Source organism: Centruroides sculpturatus, unplaced genomic scaffold, assembly GCF_000671375.1.
Source record: "Centruroides sculpturatus isolate CEXI.00-Female unplaced genomic scaffold, Cexi_2.0 scaffold705, whole genome shotgun sequence".
NCBI classification, from domain to species: Eukaryota; Metazoa; Arthropoda; class Arachnida; order Scorpiones; family Buthidae; genus Centruroides; species Centruroides sculpturatus.
In genome coordinates, this window is record NW_019384916.1 from 215,381 (window position 1) to 231,942 (window position 16,562).

At 27.6% G+C, this 16,562-nt stretch overlaps 1 protein-coding gene across 1 annotated transcript in view; it reads right to left on the minus strand.

Moving 5' to 3' along the window:
* LOC111631750 (cellular tumor antigen p53-like) overlaps positions 1-7,239 on the minus strand; it is a gene marked incomplete at its 3' end in the record, with an annotated part of 60,018 nt that extends 52,779 nt beyond the window's left edge. Inside the window, exons 1-2 of the mRNA XM_023376056.1 lie at positions 7,142-7,239; positions 1,401-1,479 (exon numbers count right to left, since the gene is read on the minus strand). Coding sequence (XP_023231824.1) covers positions 1,401-1,479; positions 7,142-7,239 — 177 coding nt within the window. The remainder of the gene's footprint in view (positions 1-1,400; positions 1,480-7,141) is intronic.
* Between the last annotated feature and the right edge of the window lie 9,323 nt (positions 7,240-16,562).

A 16,562-nucleotide genomic window follows, 5' to 3' on the forward strand; every position in this document is an offset into this window, starting at 1 on the left:
CTGCCCACTCTCTACCTTTGCTATTATACTCTCGTCTTTCGAAAAAAAAAAAGGACGCAAAACTTAACGAGTGCCTACCCGACAGTCTCGCGAATACATAAAAGAATTGTTTTGTCAGAAAAATAAAAGGCTGGAATTACAAGAGAGTGTTTCAAAGTTCGGAGGAAAACTATCCGATCAATATATACCGGCTTGAGCGTCGATGTCGATGCCTCCCACACTCCAAAAAGTTTCGAATTGTTGCTCGAAGACAAAGGAAGACCAATCGGTATTCATTATTTTACGTCGCTTCTTGTGTTTGTTCTGTGGGGTGTTCGTTATCCAATCGTGTGTTCGTTGTCCGAACATGAAAATATTTCGCGAAGGTTTCGTTATCCGATCTGTTCGTTAACCGATCACCCACTGTACTATATATTTATCTTTGGAATATTTTATTATTCTTGAAAATTTTTTTTTGTATTTTCCTTGACATGTTATTTGATTTTTGAAATGCTATATTTAATTGATGGAAGACTGCTACATCCCTAGTAAAATATCACAAATTGCATAATTACTGTTTTTTATTTTTTGGTGTTTTTATTTAATTCATGTTTTTTTTGTAAAATTAATCTATCTATTTATTCCATATTATAGTATTTTAAAAATAGTTTTTTTTTTTGGTATTGAAAATAAGCATAACACAGATTTGTATCACGCATATTTTATACCGCCCAAACATTTTTGATATGTTACAATCACTTTACCTTTAAGTACAAAAATTCAAATTATCTTAAAAAACTCAAAATAATTTCTAATAATTTGTTAAATTTTAAAATAAAATTCTGAATTAATTTATTCAATTTAAAATATATTCTATAAATTGAATTATAAAACTTATTTAAAAAAACTTCAAATATTTTGCTAGTATTCAAAAACATATTTTTCTATGCTTATAAATTTCTTCTTGCCTTTTCAAGGAGTTTTATATTTAAATTTTTATTTATTCTATAAAATATTTTATATGTTCAACATAATTAAGTAGATAATTCAATACAAATCACTTTACTAAAGCTGATACATTGCAATAACCTTCAACTGCCATAAATGACCGAGCTATAATTTGGCAATAATAATTATAAATTACTAATAAATTTGGCCCTAAGGAAGGCGTTAAACATCATCTCATATTAGATTAAAATTATAACTATTAAATTTAATACAAGATGGCACCTAATGCCTCCTTCTAGGGCCAACTTTATTAGTAATTTATAAAGTTGGCCCTAGAAGGAGGCTATTATTGCCTCCTTCTAGGAGGCAATAATAGCCTCCTTCTAATTATTAATTATAGGAATTATTATTGCCAAATTATAGCCCGATGGTTTACGGCAGTTAAAGGTGTGTTATAGATAATTCAGACTTACTGTCCAGTTAGTACTTTTCTTAATATTTTCTTGTGGCTCAAAAGAAACAGAAAATTCACAATCATCATCTGAAGAAGAGCTAACATAAAAATAAAAAATTATTTTATTAATATTCAAAATTCATAACAAATTGGCATAATAAAATATAAATAATTGTTACAAAATTATATATACTATATTTGTTCATTTCTAAGATGCCACTGATTCTAAGAGACACCATGATTTTGAAATCAAATTTTCAGATTTTTTTTTAATGAAGAGAGAAACTTTAAAGTAATCAATTTTATTGATACAAACTAAGAATACTACAGTTTAGAAAAACAATACAAATGCCATAATATTAAACACTTGTTACTAGTAAAACAAAACTCATTTGAACTGATACAATCATTGAATAATATAGCTAAAAATAAATATCATCAGTATGTAATGCACCATGTTTTCTATTGGAAATGCCTTCTTAACTGTAAATGTAAGATTCCTTCAATTATAACACCTATCTCTATTTTGGACAAATAAAAATTAAGAATGTTTGTTAGAATCAAGATAAAATAATTCTAAGTGAAAATGAAGAATACTTATACAATATAAAATTATTATAATTTTTATAATAGCTTAAAAATATAAGTGATTTCTAATTTAGTGATTAATTAATTACAAATGATGAATATATAGACTTCTTTTAGCCTAAAGGAAACTTTTTTGAAATTTTTTAATTTCACTTATGTAAAAAGAAAATGAATAAAGTAATAAAAATAATTAAGATTTCAGAAAGAATATTTTAAGCTTTAATTTGAAGTATAGAAATATCGGATATGCTGAAAATATACAGTTATTTAAATTAGATTTTGCAATTCTTTTAACAAACATTGAAAACTTATGTTTAATGTACTCTCATCTACAATTGTAAGCTGGTTATTATGTAGTTCAATTTGTTATAGTTTCTCTCTCTATCATACACCTACAGACAAACTGCAATAGTGCAATAAAACAATTTAACCATACAAACCTACCTATAACCAAATTGCTATGTAATTAATAATAATAACTCTCTCTCCAGTCACCAACTTGCTGTGGTGAGAGAGCTCAACATTTCTGATGAATCAGAGCTATGCTGGTTAGAGCATATGCTCTTGGTAGGGTCAACCATGCCAGTGAGGTCCATGGGAGAAATGAAGCCAAGAATGACTGAACCCACATCTGTGGAGATTTAACCATGGTAATAACATGATTCAAGTGTAATACTGGCTTGGATGTCACCTGAGTTAACAAGGTCTGCACTCATGAGTTAGGCAGAGGCTCATGTTCAAAAAATTCTCACACACTCCCTTGACCACAAGTGGTGAAAGCAGCACTGGTCCAAGTAGGGGTACTGCAATGTCCACACCAGTTTTGGGAAACCAGCCTAATTTTGATGTTTTTGAGGCAATCCAGCCACAGGTATCTAAGGCAAGTAAACCATGCCATCAGATGAAATGGCCATCAGAAATAAGCAAGTTTCATCTGTACTTACTTCATCATCACAAAACTTGAAACAGACATGACAGCATACAGACAACGCTTACATCATTTCTTTTCACAACATTATCCTCATCTCACAATCACTGTAAAAAGGGTTGTTGATCAAAAAAGAACAATTACCACAAACAACACTAGAATACATCAAACAACAAATCACAGAACAATTACACTAATCAACAAATACTCCCAACATCAACAACAATCATATTATCCATTAGGATTATCAAGATACATAGCATTGACAATCACTTAGATACATAGCTGTTCCTATTACCATTTTCACTGATGCTGACAATATCAACACTTCTTCACTGTCAGAAATAGACTCAGATTTAATTCATACTCTCTTATTTTCCCCAAGAAACACTCACTAAATTTACAGGTACTGACCCTGCACAACAGCCATACATTACCAAAATCAACACTTCTACACTAGTAGGGTAAATACTTACATATTACCAGATTGCACTCATTCTACTTCTATATTTTCAGACATTCACACACTAGTCTATGCAGGTGCAGTCACAGTAATAATGTACCATGAACTAAAACTGCATCCACAGTCAGTAGCACACAAATCAAAAACCCTTCAGAAGCCTGCTTTGTAAAGAAGAATAGAAACACAAATAATAATAATAGACAGCAGCTAGACAGGCTAACATAATATGCTAACAACAATAACCCTAATAATATGCTAACAACCCTAAATAAAACTTGGTTAATCATTACAGAAGAGACTTGCATAAAAATATTGATTTTTCTTGAAACTGCACAAGTCATGTTTTGGTACTAAATCCTTTATTTTAAACTTGTTTGTTTTGGGGAAATATCCAAAACAACAGTAATATTTTACTGTATTTTTTAAAAGGTTTTTAAAAGCAACAGATTTTAACAAACAAATATTAATTATATGTAAATAATNAGTCAAATTATTCTGTTACGTTGAATATTTTGCTTAAGATATTAGTTTATTTCATTACCACTTATCACATTTTTAATCATTACAATGAATAATATGAATGATATTCATTTATATTATTCATTACATTCTGTTATAGTAAAAAATTATTCTATTGTTCGTGGTATAAGTTATATATATTAGAGAGGTTGAGGCAGACGTTTTAAACGTGTAGGACAGACGTTCGGTGCCGCTTTCCCGTAAGCCTAGAAGTTTGATGATGATGTTTGGAATGTCGAGCGTGATTCCACCGACTATCCAAACACCATTGTCAAACTTTTAGGCTTACGGGAAAGCGGCGCCGACATCCGACCTACATGTTTACACGTTTAAAACGTCTGCCTCAACCTCTCTATTATTGATGAAATTCTTTCCATTTGTTTTTTTTCAATATCTTTGTTATTAATATATTGTATTGATGATTTAGATTTTGTCCATTTTTATAGCAAAATCAGTATTATTAACATGCTTTGCTGTAAACAAGTGTATAAATAAAAAATTACAAGTAAATGAAATGAAGTTTTTTACCAGGCTAGTTTTAAACTAAACTGTAACTTTGTTAAATACAATAAGAATATGATCCCCCTCAATTTAGCAGATAAATTTTTAAAATGTGATAGTTCTGGTGGTTATTTAGCTAGTTATTCAGATTTATTACATGTATGTATGTATTTGATATTATGTAGCTTTTTAAATAAGTTAGATTAAAATCTATTTAATTCTTTAACAACTCTTTTTGGAAGAGAGTAAGTTATCATAAGAAGCAATGAGTTCTTATTAGAACAATGAATTGAAACAGTTTATTTTTAATATTTATTTAGCATACAGTAAAAAAATTATAGAAATAGACCAAAATCAAAAATTATAAACTAACAAAGTAAATAATTGTAATTTTATTTTTATCTTCTTAACACAGTTATATTCCAAGATTTGAGGACTACATTTTCAACCATTCTAAGTTCAAAACAAATCACTTCACATTAAAGAATTCTCTAACATCATTTGTTGATTCTTTTGTATAAAAGTAAAATCCGTCTTCTTGCGCCACCAGAGGGCCTTTTAAACAATAGGTGGTCTGTTAGCGTTGGTCAGTAGTAGTCCAAATTCAATACAATATAAACGTTTGTTTCTTGAAAATTTGATCACGGTTTAAATACAGTATTTACTTTTAATATTACCGATATGTCATCGAAAAGAAAACGTGTTGTATTATCATTAAAAGACAAATTAAAGTATTTGTTTCGATTATCCGGATTTTTCCTTATCCGGACTACCTTCATCCCCAATTAGTCCGGATAATCGAGGTTCTACTGTATTGACAAAAATTAGTTTATGTTTCTAATTTAGAAACTGTGTGAAAATACATCAAATATTTAACAGGAAACAAATGAGTATACTGGATTACTGTCAAAAGACAGATTTAACAGTCTATTACCATTGTGTAAAATATGTCTAGAGGTGCCAATTCTTATACATTATATTGTTTGAAACAGACTTTAACAGAAGCATTTACACTAAAATTATTATTATTTTTTTACTCACTTTATAGATTTTAAATGTATACACACATTTATATATTTGTACATTCTGGCATGTTTTTAATAATAGTTTCAAATAGTCTTTCGCAAATGATAAAAAAAATTGAGGAAGATTTTTAATTAAAAAATTCTTGAACAATTGATATTTATAATATTGATATGAAATAATAAAATGATGATTCAGCAATTTCTGATAACTCAAAGAAATGCTTCACAACTAGTTGCAATACATTTTGCAAGCTGTAATTATTTCGGAGAAAATATAAGATTTAAGTGGAATTTGAAAATATTAGTATCCATCTTTCTTAAAAATTTACACGACAAAACTCAAAAATGAAAAACTTTCTTTGGCATTCAGAAAACAAACACTTTAAGCATGTTTATGGAGATACATGTTAGTTACTTAACAAAATAAACCAGCAATGAGTCACTCAACTTTCCCAACATTTAAAATTTTTGTGGCACCATCTGTTATAAAAAGTTTTTAAATAGAATGATGTTTTTAACTATTATAAAATAGCAAAAAGCCAAATTTTGTGAGTAGGAATGAGTTTTATAAAAAAAATTGTAAATGCTAATAAAAGTAAAGTCATCATTAAGTCTGACCCTACTGAAGATACATGTGACCTCCATTATCTCCCCACCCTGTCGACCTTTAACAACCAAAATTTAATAGCATCAATCCCCTAATAGACAAACCATCCTGCAAAATTTCAGAAATTTTCGACAAAAAGCACAAGAGTTATTAAGCTTCAAAGAGGGTGAACAAAATTATGCCCCACACACTAATATCCATACATACAGAACCCCCAAATATTTTTGCATTTCTCGACATTTCAAAGTGTCCTGAATCCAAAAATGTAAAAATTTTGGGGAATAATTTTTTTTATTATAACATCTGGAAAAGTAAAAATAAATAAGAATAATTTATTCTTTTCTGTAAAGTTTTAAGAAAGAACCTTAAAAAAACCACATTAATTTAGTAATATGCAAAATTGAAAAAATTATGTTATGTTAGTAATCAAACATCTTTACTAAACCATTATTAGTATTATAGCCGTTTCTAGCATGATAATATTCGGCTTTGGTTGATGGATAGNTCTAGAGTTGTCAATTATTATAATCGGGAATAATTTATATATTAACTTGATGGATAATTAAAGCGTTTCAGATAAATGGGAGAAATACACCATTACATAAAAAGCATAAAACTTAGTATTTAAAGTAAGCAATTCCAATTTTAAAATAGTTTATACAAAAAATGGAATAAACATTTTGGCATTTAGTGCACTATAATAATCGATATCATTGTCAGTTAGCCAAATTTTTAAATGCAAATTATTGTAATATAAACCTTAGATCTTTGCTTATTTTTTCTTTCGATTGTATAATATTTCGATTTATTTCGATGTTTTAAACACGTGGCCATTCTTGCACTCACCGTATCTGCCGCTGTGTACAGGAAATTGAAAAATCATACTCTAGTCAAGTTATATTTGCTGATAATCCATTTATATATTCTCTGAATAAACATCGTGAGGTGCATAAAACAGATAAGACACGCTCCCCGATAATATCGTTATTACAAGTAAAGTAAATACGCTTCTTATCATTTCCGTCGCTGGAAGGAATGCGTGGCAAATGCCAACGACAGTAATAAATAAAAAAAATACAGAGATTACGGAACATTTTTGGGGCATCAAAATGATAAATTAGCATTTTACCTGTAACGTGTAGAGAGCTGTTCCGTAGCTAGTTTTGCCTCTTCGGGTTTGATGGCGGTAACGCTGTTGGCTTCTGGCCGACTGCTGCCACGAATCATGATTCGGGAATTGTTGTAACGTGGGCGTCACATTTAAATTCGCATCTTACACCGCGTCCTTCCTTCGTTCGGATGAAGAGGCGAGTGTTGAGCGCGTGCTCCGATCACACGTTTCACCTCCTACATCCGTTGCTATAGCAACGTCAGCTTCAGCATCTCATCCTGCACGATCGCAATAACGCCAGCAGCAGCTCTTTCCTTATTCCGAAGTATAACGCTTTATCATTTTGCATTCGCATTCCGCAGATAAAAAAACTCATAATGGCAACTTTCGCCGTTTTTATGTAATGCAAGTTCTTTCGTTGTTTCGGTAATTAAAGCAAACAATCTTTTAAGTTTCGTCACGCGCAGATATTTTTCTTTTCTATATACACAACTTTTTCTAGCGGATTATTTGCTGGAAAATCTTCAATTCGGAATTTTAGAAAAAAAAATAATAATAAAACGAAAGTTGAAGCATTTAATATTTCGCAAAATGTTTATTCAGCTCCGGTATGAAGCGGGTGAAGAGTCAAAATTGCTATCCTAGGGGACAATCAGAGCATTTATTGGATTCTTTCACCGACATCTGCTTCGAAATAAAATCGATTGAAAGACGAAATATTATCACGTGAAACCCAATTCTGCTTTTTACCTTTGTCTATTTTTCTTTTTTTTTTCGGCTGACAACATTGAGAAATTATTCCTCCATTATCTCGAGAAGCGACTAAATATCAATTGTATTTTTAAAGGCACACTTTACTTAAATGTACTTTCCTAGTAAGAACATGCTTATAAAACGAAAACCAAAAATATTTTTAAAAATTAATTTTATGTTAGGCTCCACTGTGATGAGAAATTATGAAATACAGTCAAATCTCTATATTAGATATCTAAAGCAGTTTAAATATTCATTTATAGTTTTACTCATTTTGTAAAAACATTATTTTTTGCAATGTGCGTAAGACCATTTAAACATTATTTACAATCTTAATACATATCTATTTAGCAATCTCACAACTGTAAAAATAAAAATACATTGTTTCTTTGTACTAAATAATTTTTATGTGCCTATTTATATAATATTAATGTTCCTATTGTTTTCAAGTAAGTAAAGTATGTAAGTTTACTTTCTATTATTAAAAAGTATTTTCAGTATGGAATTTTAGAATTTATTTCAGTATCCACTATTTTCAGTTTATCATGATTTTTGTTAATCTGGATTGGTTTTCTGGTCCACTTCATCTCAATAAATAAGATTTAAGGGTAACTTTAATTTTATTTTTAATTGATATTTTCATAATCAACTAATGAATACAAATGTAAAGAAATTATACATACAGAAATCAAATATAGAATAAGTTTAAAATAAATTATATTAAACATATTAGAAAAACAAATCCTTTATAGGAATTTNTTTTATTAGATTCTTCCTTTATAATATTGAAAAAAAAACAAAGTCGAATAATAAAATAATAATTTAACTTCAAATTATCATCGAAATATTAAAAAGTATACATAAAAATATTTTATAACGTAAATAGCACATTTCAAAAAATTAATTTCGTGATTAATAACTGCTTTTATATTTCATCCCACGCTCTATTGAGAACAAAGACCTAGAACCCAAGACATTTATTAAAGCAAAGTCACTTATTTCCTGTAATTAGACAACCTGGTATGGTCGAGAAAATTAAGAGCGGTTATTCTACTTATTAATTACTTTACACTAAAAATATTTTATAAGCCATTGGAAATCACACGTTTTCTTAATACATATTAAAAAAATTTAATGCAATTTTTTTTAATTTTACTAATTTGATAGTCTTATAATGATTGAAAAACTAAAGCATTAAAATTTATAAATTAATTAAAATAATACAAAAATGTTAGAAATTTTAAAAATATACGTTCTTTACATCATTCAAATTAAAATGATTTCGAAAATTTTGAAATATTTAATAAAGAAATGAATCGAAATTGAATTAATTTTGTTAATTTAAATGATTAAATTTGTTTTAAATTTAAAGATTGTTGCAGTGCTTTATTGAAATTTAAATTTGCTACAAGACATGATTTTTATTAAATTTGTTAAGTAAACGACGTAATGATAAAAGTATAGAAGTTGTTTACATTTTACTTTCAAAAAGAAATTAATATTTTTAATTTTATTTTGAAAAATTTATTAAAAATAAGTTATTTACTTTAATTTTTTGGTCATTTACCTTTTAATAAAATATTAATTATGCACAAAATATTTTTACAGAATAAGAATTACATAAAAAAAATAATTAAAAAAAATTGGGAGTATATTAGATATTTTTAAATGGTTTTATGTAATAATTATCTGTATTTTTAATCTACAAACAATTGTAGAATAGATTTTAAGAATGTACACTTATATTTCGCTGTTAATGATTTTATAAAGTATATTTAATAACACAATCAAAATATTAGCAAATATCTATTCTGAATCTTCAAAGAGAATAAATATCACTTATAATATAATTTAGTTAGCAAATTAATTTTATCACTTCGATTGTAATGTTTACAGTATTTTAATAGATTTAAACAAATTTAAAATTTATATAGCCTATAGCACGTTTCCATAGTTGACATAATACCTTATGTTTCACAAAAGAAATCGAAAACAAATAATGGCGATGATTAAGAAATTTTAAAAAATTAAAATTTTATATCGCATTTTTAAATTGTTCAATAAAATGAAAAAAATGAAATAAAATGATTAAGTTTTTCAACTTTTTCACTTACATTTTCCTCTCATTTTGTTATCTCTACACGTATCTATGTTTTCCTGCCATTCCTTTTTCATTTTATTCTCAAATTTCACACTCTTGCGATATTTTCAATGATAATTCTTACTTAAAAGTTTACATTTGTATTTCGTTATGTTTTAATCTATACGTTTACTATTTTCTCGTTCGTTTTGACATAAATTTTAATATTTTGAACCTCGCGAATTTAAATATTTCTGCATTCCACGATATATTTAAATAATCGATTTTATTATTAATAAATAAATTTATACATTTAAAGTGAATTTTGCGTTGAATCAACAAAGCATCATCTACAGAATTAATTAGAAATAACGAAAACATTATTGACGGTAAGGAATCTATCTATCTGTCTTCCTGATTAAACTAATTGTAGTTGAAGTTGAAAGTGCAATTTGTATTCAATTTTAGTATCAAATTACAATACAATAATTTTCTGAAATAATCCCGCGAAATAAAATGTGGTTAATTCAAACTGAGTTATCAAATTACAGAGTTTATAAAAAAAAATGTTTTAATATTTTCTGAACTTAAATTTTACACAATTTAATTATACAAAAAGCGTAATAATAAAACTACAGAAGTTATTTACAGATTATCTTAAAAAATAAATTAATATTTTCTATTTTATCTTGAAAAACTTATTAAAAATAAGTTATTTACTTTAATTTTTTTGTAATTTACCAGTTATTGGAACCGCATCACAGTTTTCACTTTTGGGGCTACATTCAACATTGTTTATTTATTCAACATTCAAATGTTTATCCCATTAAGTAATCTGAATAAATGAACGATTAGATTGCATGTTGTAAAATACTCTGGTATAATTTAAGTTCAAATAATAATAATTCAGAACAGATAAACAAAAATTTAGATCATTTTTAGTGCTCTTCGATTTACAAAAAAATAACTTTCACATTCGATAACCTAAAAAAAATTATTTAAATTAAACATTTCTGAATATTTCTGACTTTCTAGTAGAATTTACCACTAGATTTAATATACAATATATTTTTAAAAATTGAATAAAACAATCTGAAATTGAAGAAGAGAATCATAAATTTTGATTGTTAGATCGACAAAGACAGGTGAATAAAAGATCTTTATAAGCAAAACTAATTATTCGACTGTAAATGTAACACATCACTAAATTAATGATTTTATTAGATTCTTCCTTTATAATATTGAAAAAAAAACAAAGTCGAATAATAAAATAATAATTTAACTTCAAATTATCATCGAAATATTAAAAATCACTCTGATCTAAATTAGTAAAAGAGTTTTGATTTATTCTCCAATTGTGTGCAAAATTTTAATTAATTTTGAAAAATAAAAAAAATTACTAACATTTACAACAATATTTCGAATCTCATACATAAAAAATCCTCCAAAATTAACTAAAAAATTAAATTTAAAAATGCCAAAGTATTATTCATATCGTTGAAATTAAAAGCATAATATAAAGAATATAATTCTTGCAAGATATTTTTATTTTAAATGTAATGTTTTCAAGCAAGATTAACTTGCCTTTCGTCAAGAAAAAAGTTTCTCATAATTATTAATCAAAATATAACTCTCTCAAAGGATCACAGAAGTACTTTCCAGTGATGGAATATTAAACACCAGCAATAACAAAATTCCAGACGTAACATCTTAATTAATTCTTTGTTAATTAGAAGAGAACAGACTGTTTTACTACGTTAATTAATTTTAAACCACAATTTTAAGTAGAGAAAATTATGTAGTAAAAGCAAACCAGAGTTACAATAAATAAAGTTTTATATATAGTATTTACGGCCGTTTTTTAATTATTTTTTTGCTCATTATTCTTGAGTAAAATTCAGAGCTTCAGAATTTAGAAATTTGTCAACTGATGAGTCAATATTGCTTAGGAATATATAAATTAGAATTTGTTTATATGGCATATGCATTTAAAACCACCAACAAAATAACAAAAGTACATAGTGCTTTAATATATACTTTTGAGTTTTATAAGATTCAATTTCAATTCTCCAACGTGCTTTTTTTTCTCCCCAAATATAATCTGTATTAATAAATCCATCTTAAGTAGCAATAAGCAACAATGATAATGATTTATTTCAAACGCAGTTACAAACACAATAAATTCTATTGTAAATGCAGCTATTACCTTAATGGAATTCAATTCGGAGTAATATCAGAAAATATGCTTTAAAAAATCTTAAATAATAATAAAAATGTTGAAATATTTTAAAAATAAAAAAAGGTAAACTGGTAGGCACACGAATCGTTTTAAATTACAACATAGATGTTAATAAATAAATTAGGTAAAAACGCTCCAACAATTTTTGCTTTCAATACCGATTTGCTGTAAAAATCAATAATTTTCAATATATAATATATATAACCAAGCCAATACTACATTATTTAAAATCAGGATATTAATATTTGTAATCAAGACAATACAGTGTATTGTCGAGACAGATTAAAATTAAAGATTTTCCTGGAGAGTTTAACACCACAGTAGAAACAAAGCAGCTACACAAGAGATATCTGGATGCTGAGAGACATCGAAAGTCTTAAGAAAATCCAGGAACAATGTGTAATTAGGAAATCATTCCCAATCTTTACAAGTGCTGAACTCAGTGAATCATACCCATTAAAAAATGACGAAAATGAAAATAGCATCATATCGATTTAAGACAGTCCAAAAGAGATTTGTTCAGAAATTTTCTAGCTTTAAAAACATTTTAAGAAGAATGTTTGGATTAGTTAAACGATTTCTTGATTGATAATTTACCGGTTCTCCATGAGTAAATGTAAAAATCGTGATTTCCTTTATCATCTTCGATCGATTTAATAGAAAATTTGATGGATTCGAAAGTCACTTCACAATTTTAGAACAGGAATTATTTATAACTTTTATATTATTCATAGATACATTTACTCATTATTTTAAACTGGAATATTTTCTCCGTTAGAAGCGTGCATAATAATTTTAAAGATTTTTGTCACAAGAACTTTTGCATTTTAAACACCGAAAATATGTATTAATGGATTTCCATTATCATCAGCATTTTGTATTTTTCGTTAATTTTATGTAGTTTTTTTTTTATTATGAAATATTTATTTATTTTTATCGCATTATAAATTTAGAATGAACTTTTAAGTATTCAGATAAAATTGTAATGCAAAATAGTTATGTAAATTTTTGATAATCAGATAAAATTTTTATAACTTGGAATTAACATAATTTATTAAAAAAACTCGTAAAATTTTTTCATAAAATAACTCTTGACTAATCTCATTTTTGATTTATTTCAACTGTTTGATTAATTTGTTAATAATGTTAAACATAGAAAACATCAAAAGCATCATGAATTTTTCTCAATATTGATTGCCAAAGTTGAATTGATCTTTTCTCCAGATTCAGTTTTCACGTATAACTAAGATTAACAAATAATAAAATTTTTATACTGTATCCATAAATGTTTATTAATATACATAGCGTTATGAAAAATATAGACAATTGATATTTCGTAGTTGGCCTGTATCATACATTCCAATTCCGTTATTGGAACCTAAATCCTAACTGGACTCATATGATAGATTGTGATGTGGATCGAATTCAAAATCGACTCGAATTCCTCACCTCGTCGAACTGGCATTCTTTGTGTATACAGAATGTAAACCAAAACATTACGCCTAGCTATATTGTATGTTGCTTCTATTACAAATACACTGGCGTACAAACATAAAACCCGTGTAAAATCGACACCATGAACATTGAGCAGCTGAAACTTACATCATGTGTAAATCAGAAAATTGCCATCATATCACCAAAGTATCATGCAAATATTGCACAAGAAGCGCAACCGTGCGACAAAATTTAATGCGCTTTCTCTTCATAATAATCGTCTGCGACGACCACTAACAGTAAGAAAGTGTTCCTGATACATCAGTAACTTATCAGGCATCCCTCAGAGAAGGCATCTGGGTTCATTGCCATAGAGGACTATTCATTTAGCGTTTTTATTATGTATAGTACTGTACATCTGTGTGCGTTGCTTCAATTTTGAACACGAGTATAAAAGTGCACACATGTATATGTAGAGGGTTATTTTTGATGGCGTAGTTGCCATGCCGCTGACATCTTTGTCATGGGGACAAATCCTATCTCAGCTCCTATGAACGATAGAGAACGGTTTAAATTATAAAGTCATAGTTAGATATAAAACTTTTGTTAAAATCACAAATTACCTCTAACAATAAACTAAAGTCTTTATTGAATAGGATAAATGAATTCAAATGTAGGTATAAAACATTGATTCAGCTCCTATTAGCAAGTCGAGAATAGACTTGCTAATGAGCTGATAACAAAAAGGTGAGAGTGAATATTAAAAATAATAAACTAGAGGATTGCATGAATAAGTGCTGTTTAAGTTTATTTGAGAGGGCTTCGAAATTGGAAGACAGAGGAAATAATTTAGTGTTATCAAAGATGTTAGGTAAAATCTGTTTAATTATGTTACAATAGTTTAATTGCAGATGATAAAATACTTTTATACACTTGTAATATGGATGGTGAAATTATTTAAATTAATGATGATAACTGTTTTTTAGGGGTTTAGTTTATAAGGAGCATTTTGGAAATATGTGAAAAAATTCTTTTCGAAGAGTAGATATGAGCAAATATAAATGATAATAAGAAAAACTGTTGTTTTATAATATTTCAAGCCTTTTAAATAAGGACTGTTTTCTTAACTTTTAAGCTATATAATTCGGATATTTTTGTTTTGTAGAAACTTGGCATATATCTTAAAGAATAGGTTCTTTATTCTCTTCTGAATATTAAATTTGTTCATTGCTTAGCTCGAAAACCTATGAACCCGAAAATACCAAGTGATTTGTGGAGTTAAATTAGTAACAGTATCTAAGCTAGAAAAGTTATATAAATCACGTTTTATTTTGGTACGGCAGATTGATTTTCATGAATTGCCTAGTATAGTAATTACTGTCTTTGTTCCGCCGGATATTTCTTACAATGAAAGTTTTACAGATGTGTTATCCGCGATAACGAAATTTTTGTTAAATGATATGTTGATTTTATGTGGGACTTAAATACAAGAATGGATTATCTCGATTATTTGGTGTTTTGTTCTGAAAATTGCAATATGTAACAAGAGCGTCAGAGACAGAGGAAGACATCTTTGTAAATTTTGTATTGAGAATGATGTCATCTATTTAAATGGGTTACTCCCGGGTGATGAGAAAGGAGAGTTTACATATCATTCACGTAATGATATTAGTTTGATAGATTATGTAATTGTTCCGCGTGATATATTCACATCGATTGTGTGTGATATGACAGTTTTATCAAAAGTGACTTTTGACTGTTTATCATTAGTGACTTTTTCTGCCTATGATTTCCTATACAAGATTTTAAGAATAAAGTATCGGTAAAATGGCACAGTAAAATGAATACGGTATTTTCTGAAGCTTTAGCTAATATATAATGGCATGGGACATGGATAATTTCTCACCAGGAAATTTATTGAATTGTATAATTAAGGAAGTAACTAGTATTGGCATGATTTTTTCGAAAATAAGAAGGATTTCTGGTAAAAGTACAAATAGTATGTCGTATAATAAAGATTGTCTTGGATAAAGAAAGAAGTAAGAAGAATGTTTAGGAAAGTTAAAATATCACACACGAGTGAAAATTTTAAGTTAAATAAGGAGAAACTTAAACATCATAAGCAATTATGTAAAAGAAAGAAACAGTCTTTTTTAATATAAATAAAAATTTAGTAAACTGTAATAATTCGAGAGAAGTTTGGAAAATTATTAATGACTTTAAGCGTAATGTCATGTCGTGACTATAGAATCCCGATTCTTCTTTAATAAAATGATTCCATTTTTTTGCTGAAAAATTTTCAGAAAATATGAAGGAACTGAAGGAGGATCAATTAAGGCTGGGTGTAATTATAATCTCAGAACCGGCTTCGGAATTCACTTTTCCGTTTACAATACACGAATTAAAACGATTGTTTCAATATATTCAGACTGGTACAGTCTCAGTATCGAACTTATTAAAACAGAATTTTTGAAATGTTTCTCAGAGAGGTTTTTTAATGGTTTCACTGAGATTGTTTAATCATATTAATTAAAAGTACGATTAATTTTCCGGAGCGATAGTTTGAGTCATTGATAACTTCAATTTTTAAGAAAGGACTTTTAAATGATCCTAGAAATTATCGGTCAATTTATTTGTTCCCAGTGCTAGAGAAACTATTTACTGTTTTTTTTTGGAAAAAAAGTGCAAGATTACTATTTATAATTACGATTTATTGTTATGAACAGTCGGGTTTTCGATATGGGACTCTTGTTCGTACCAAATATTTACTTTGAATGCTTATAAACAAATGAAATTAAGGAGGAAAGAAAGAAGAAAATTGTATGTTATCTTTGTTGATTTCAAATCTGCTTTTGATAACATTAATCATAGAATGTACTTTTGATTGTTAGAGAAAATGGGCTTGGATAAAAACTTCCTACTTCTGAAACAGA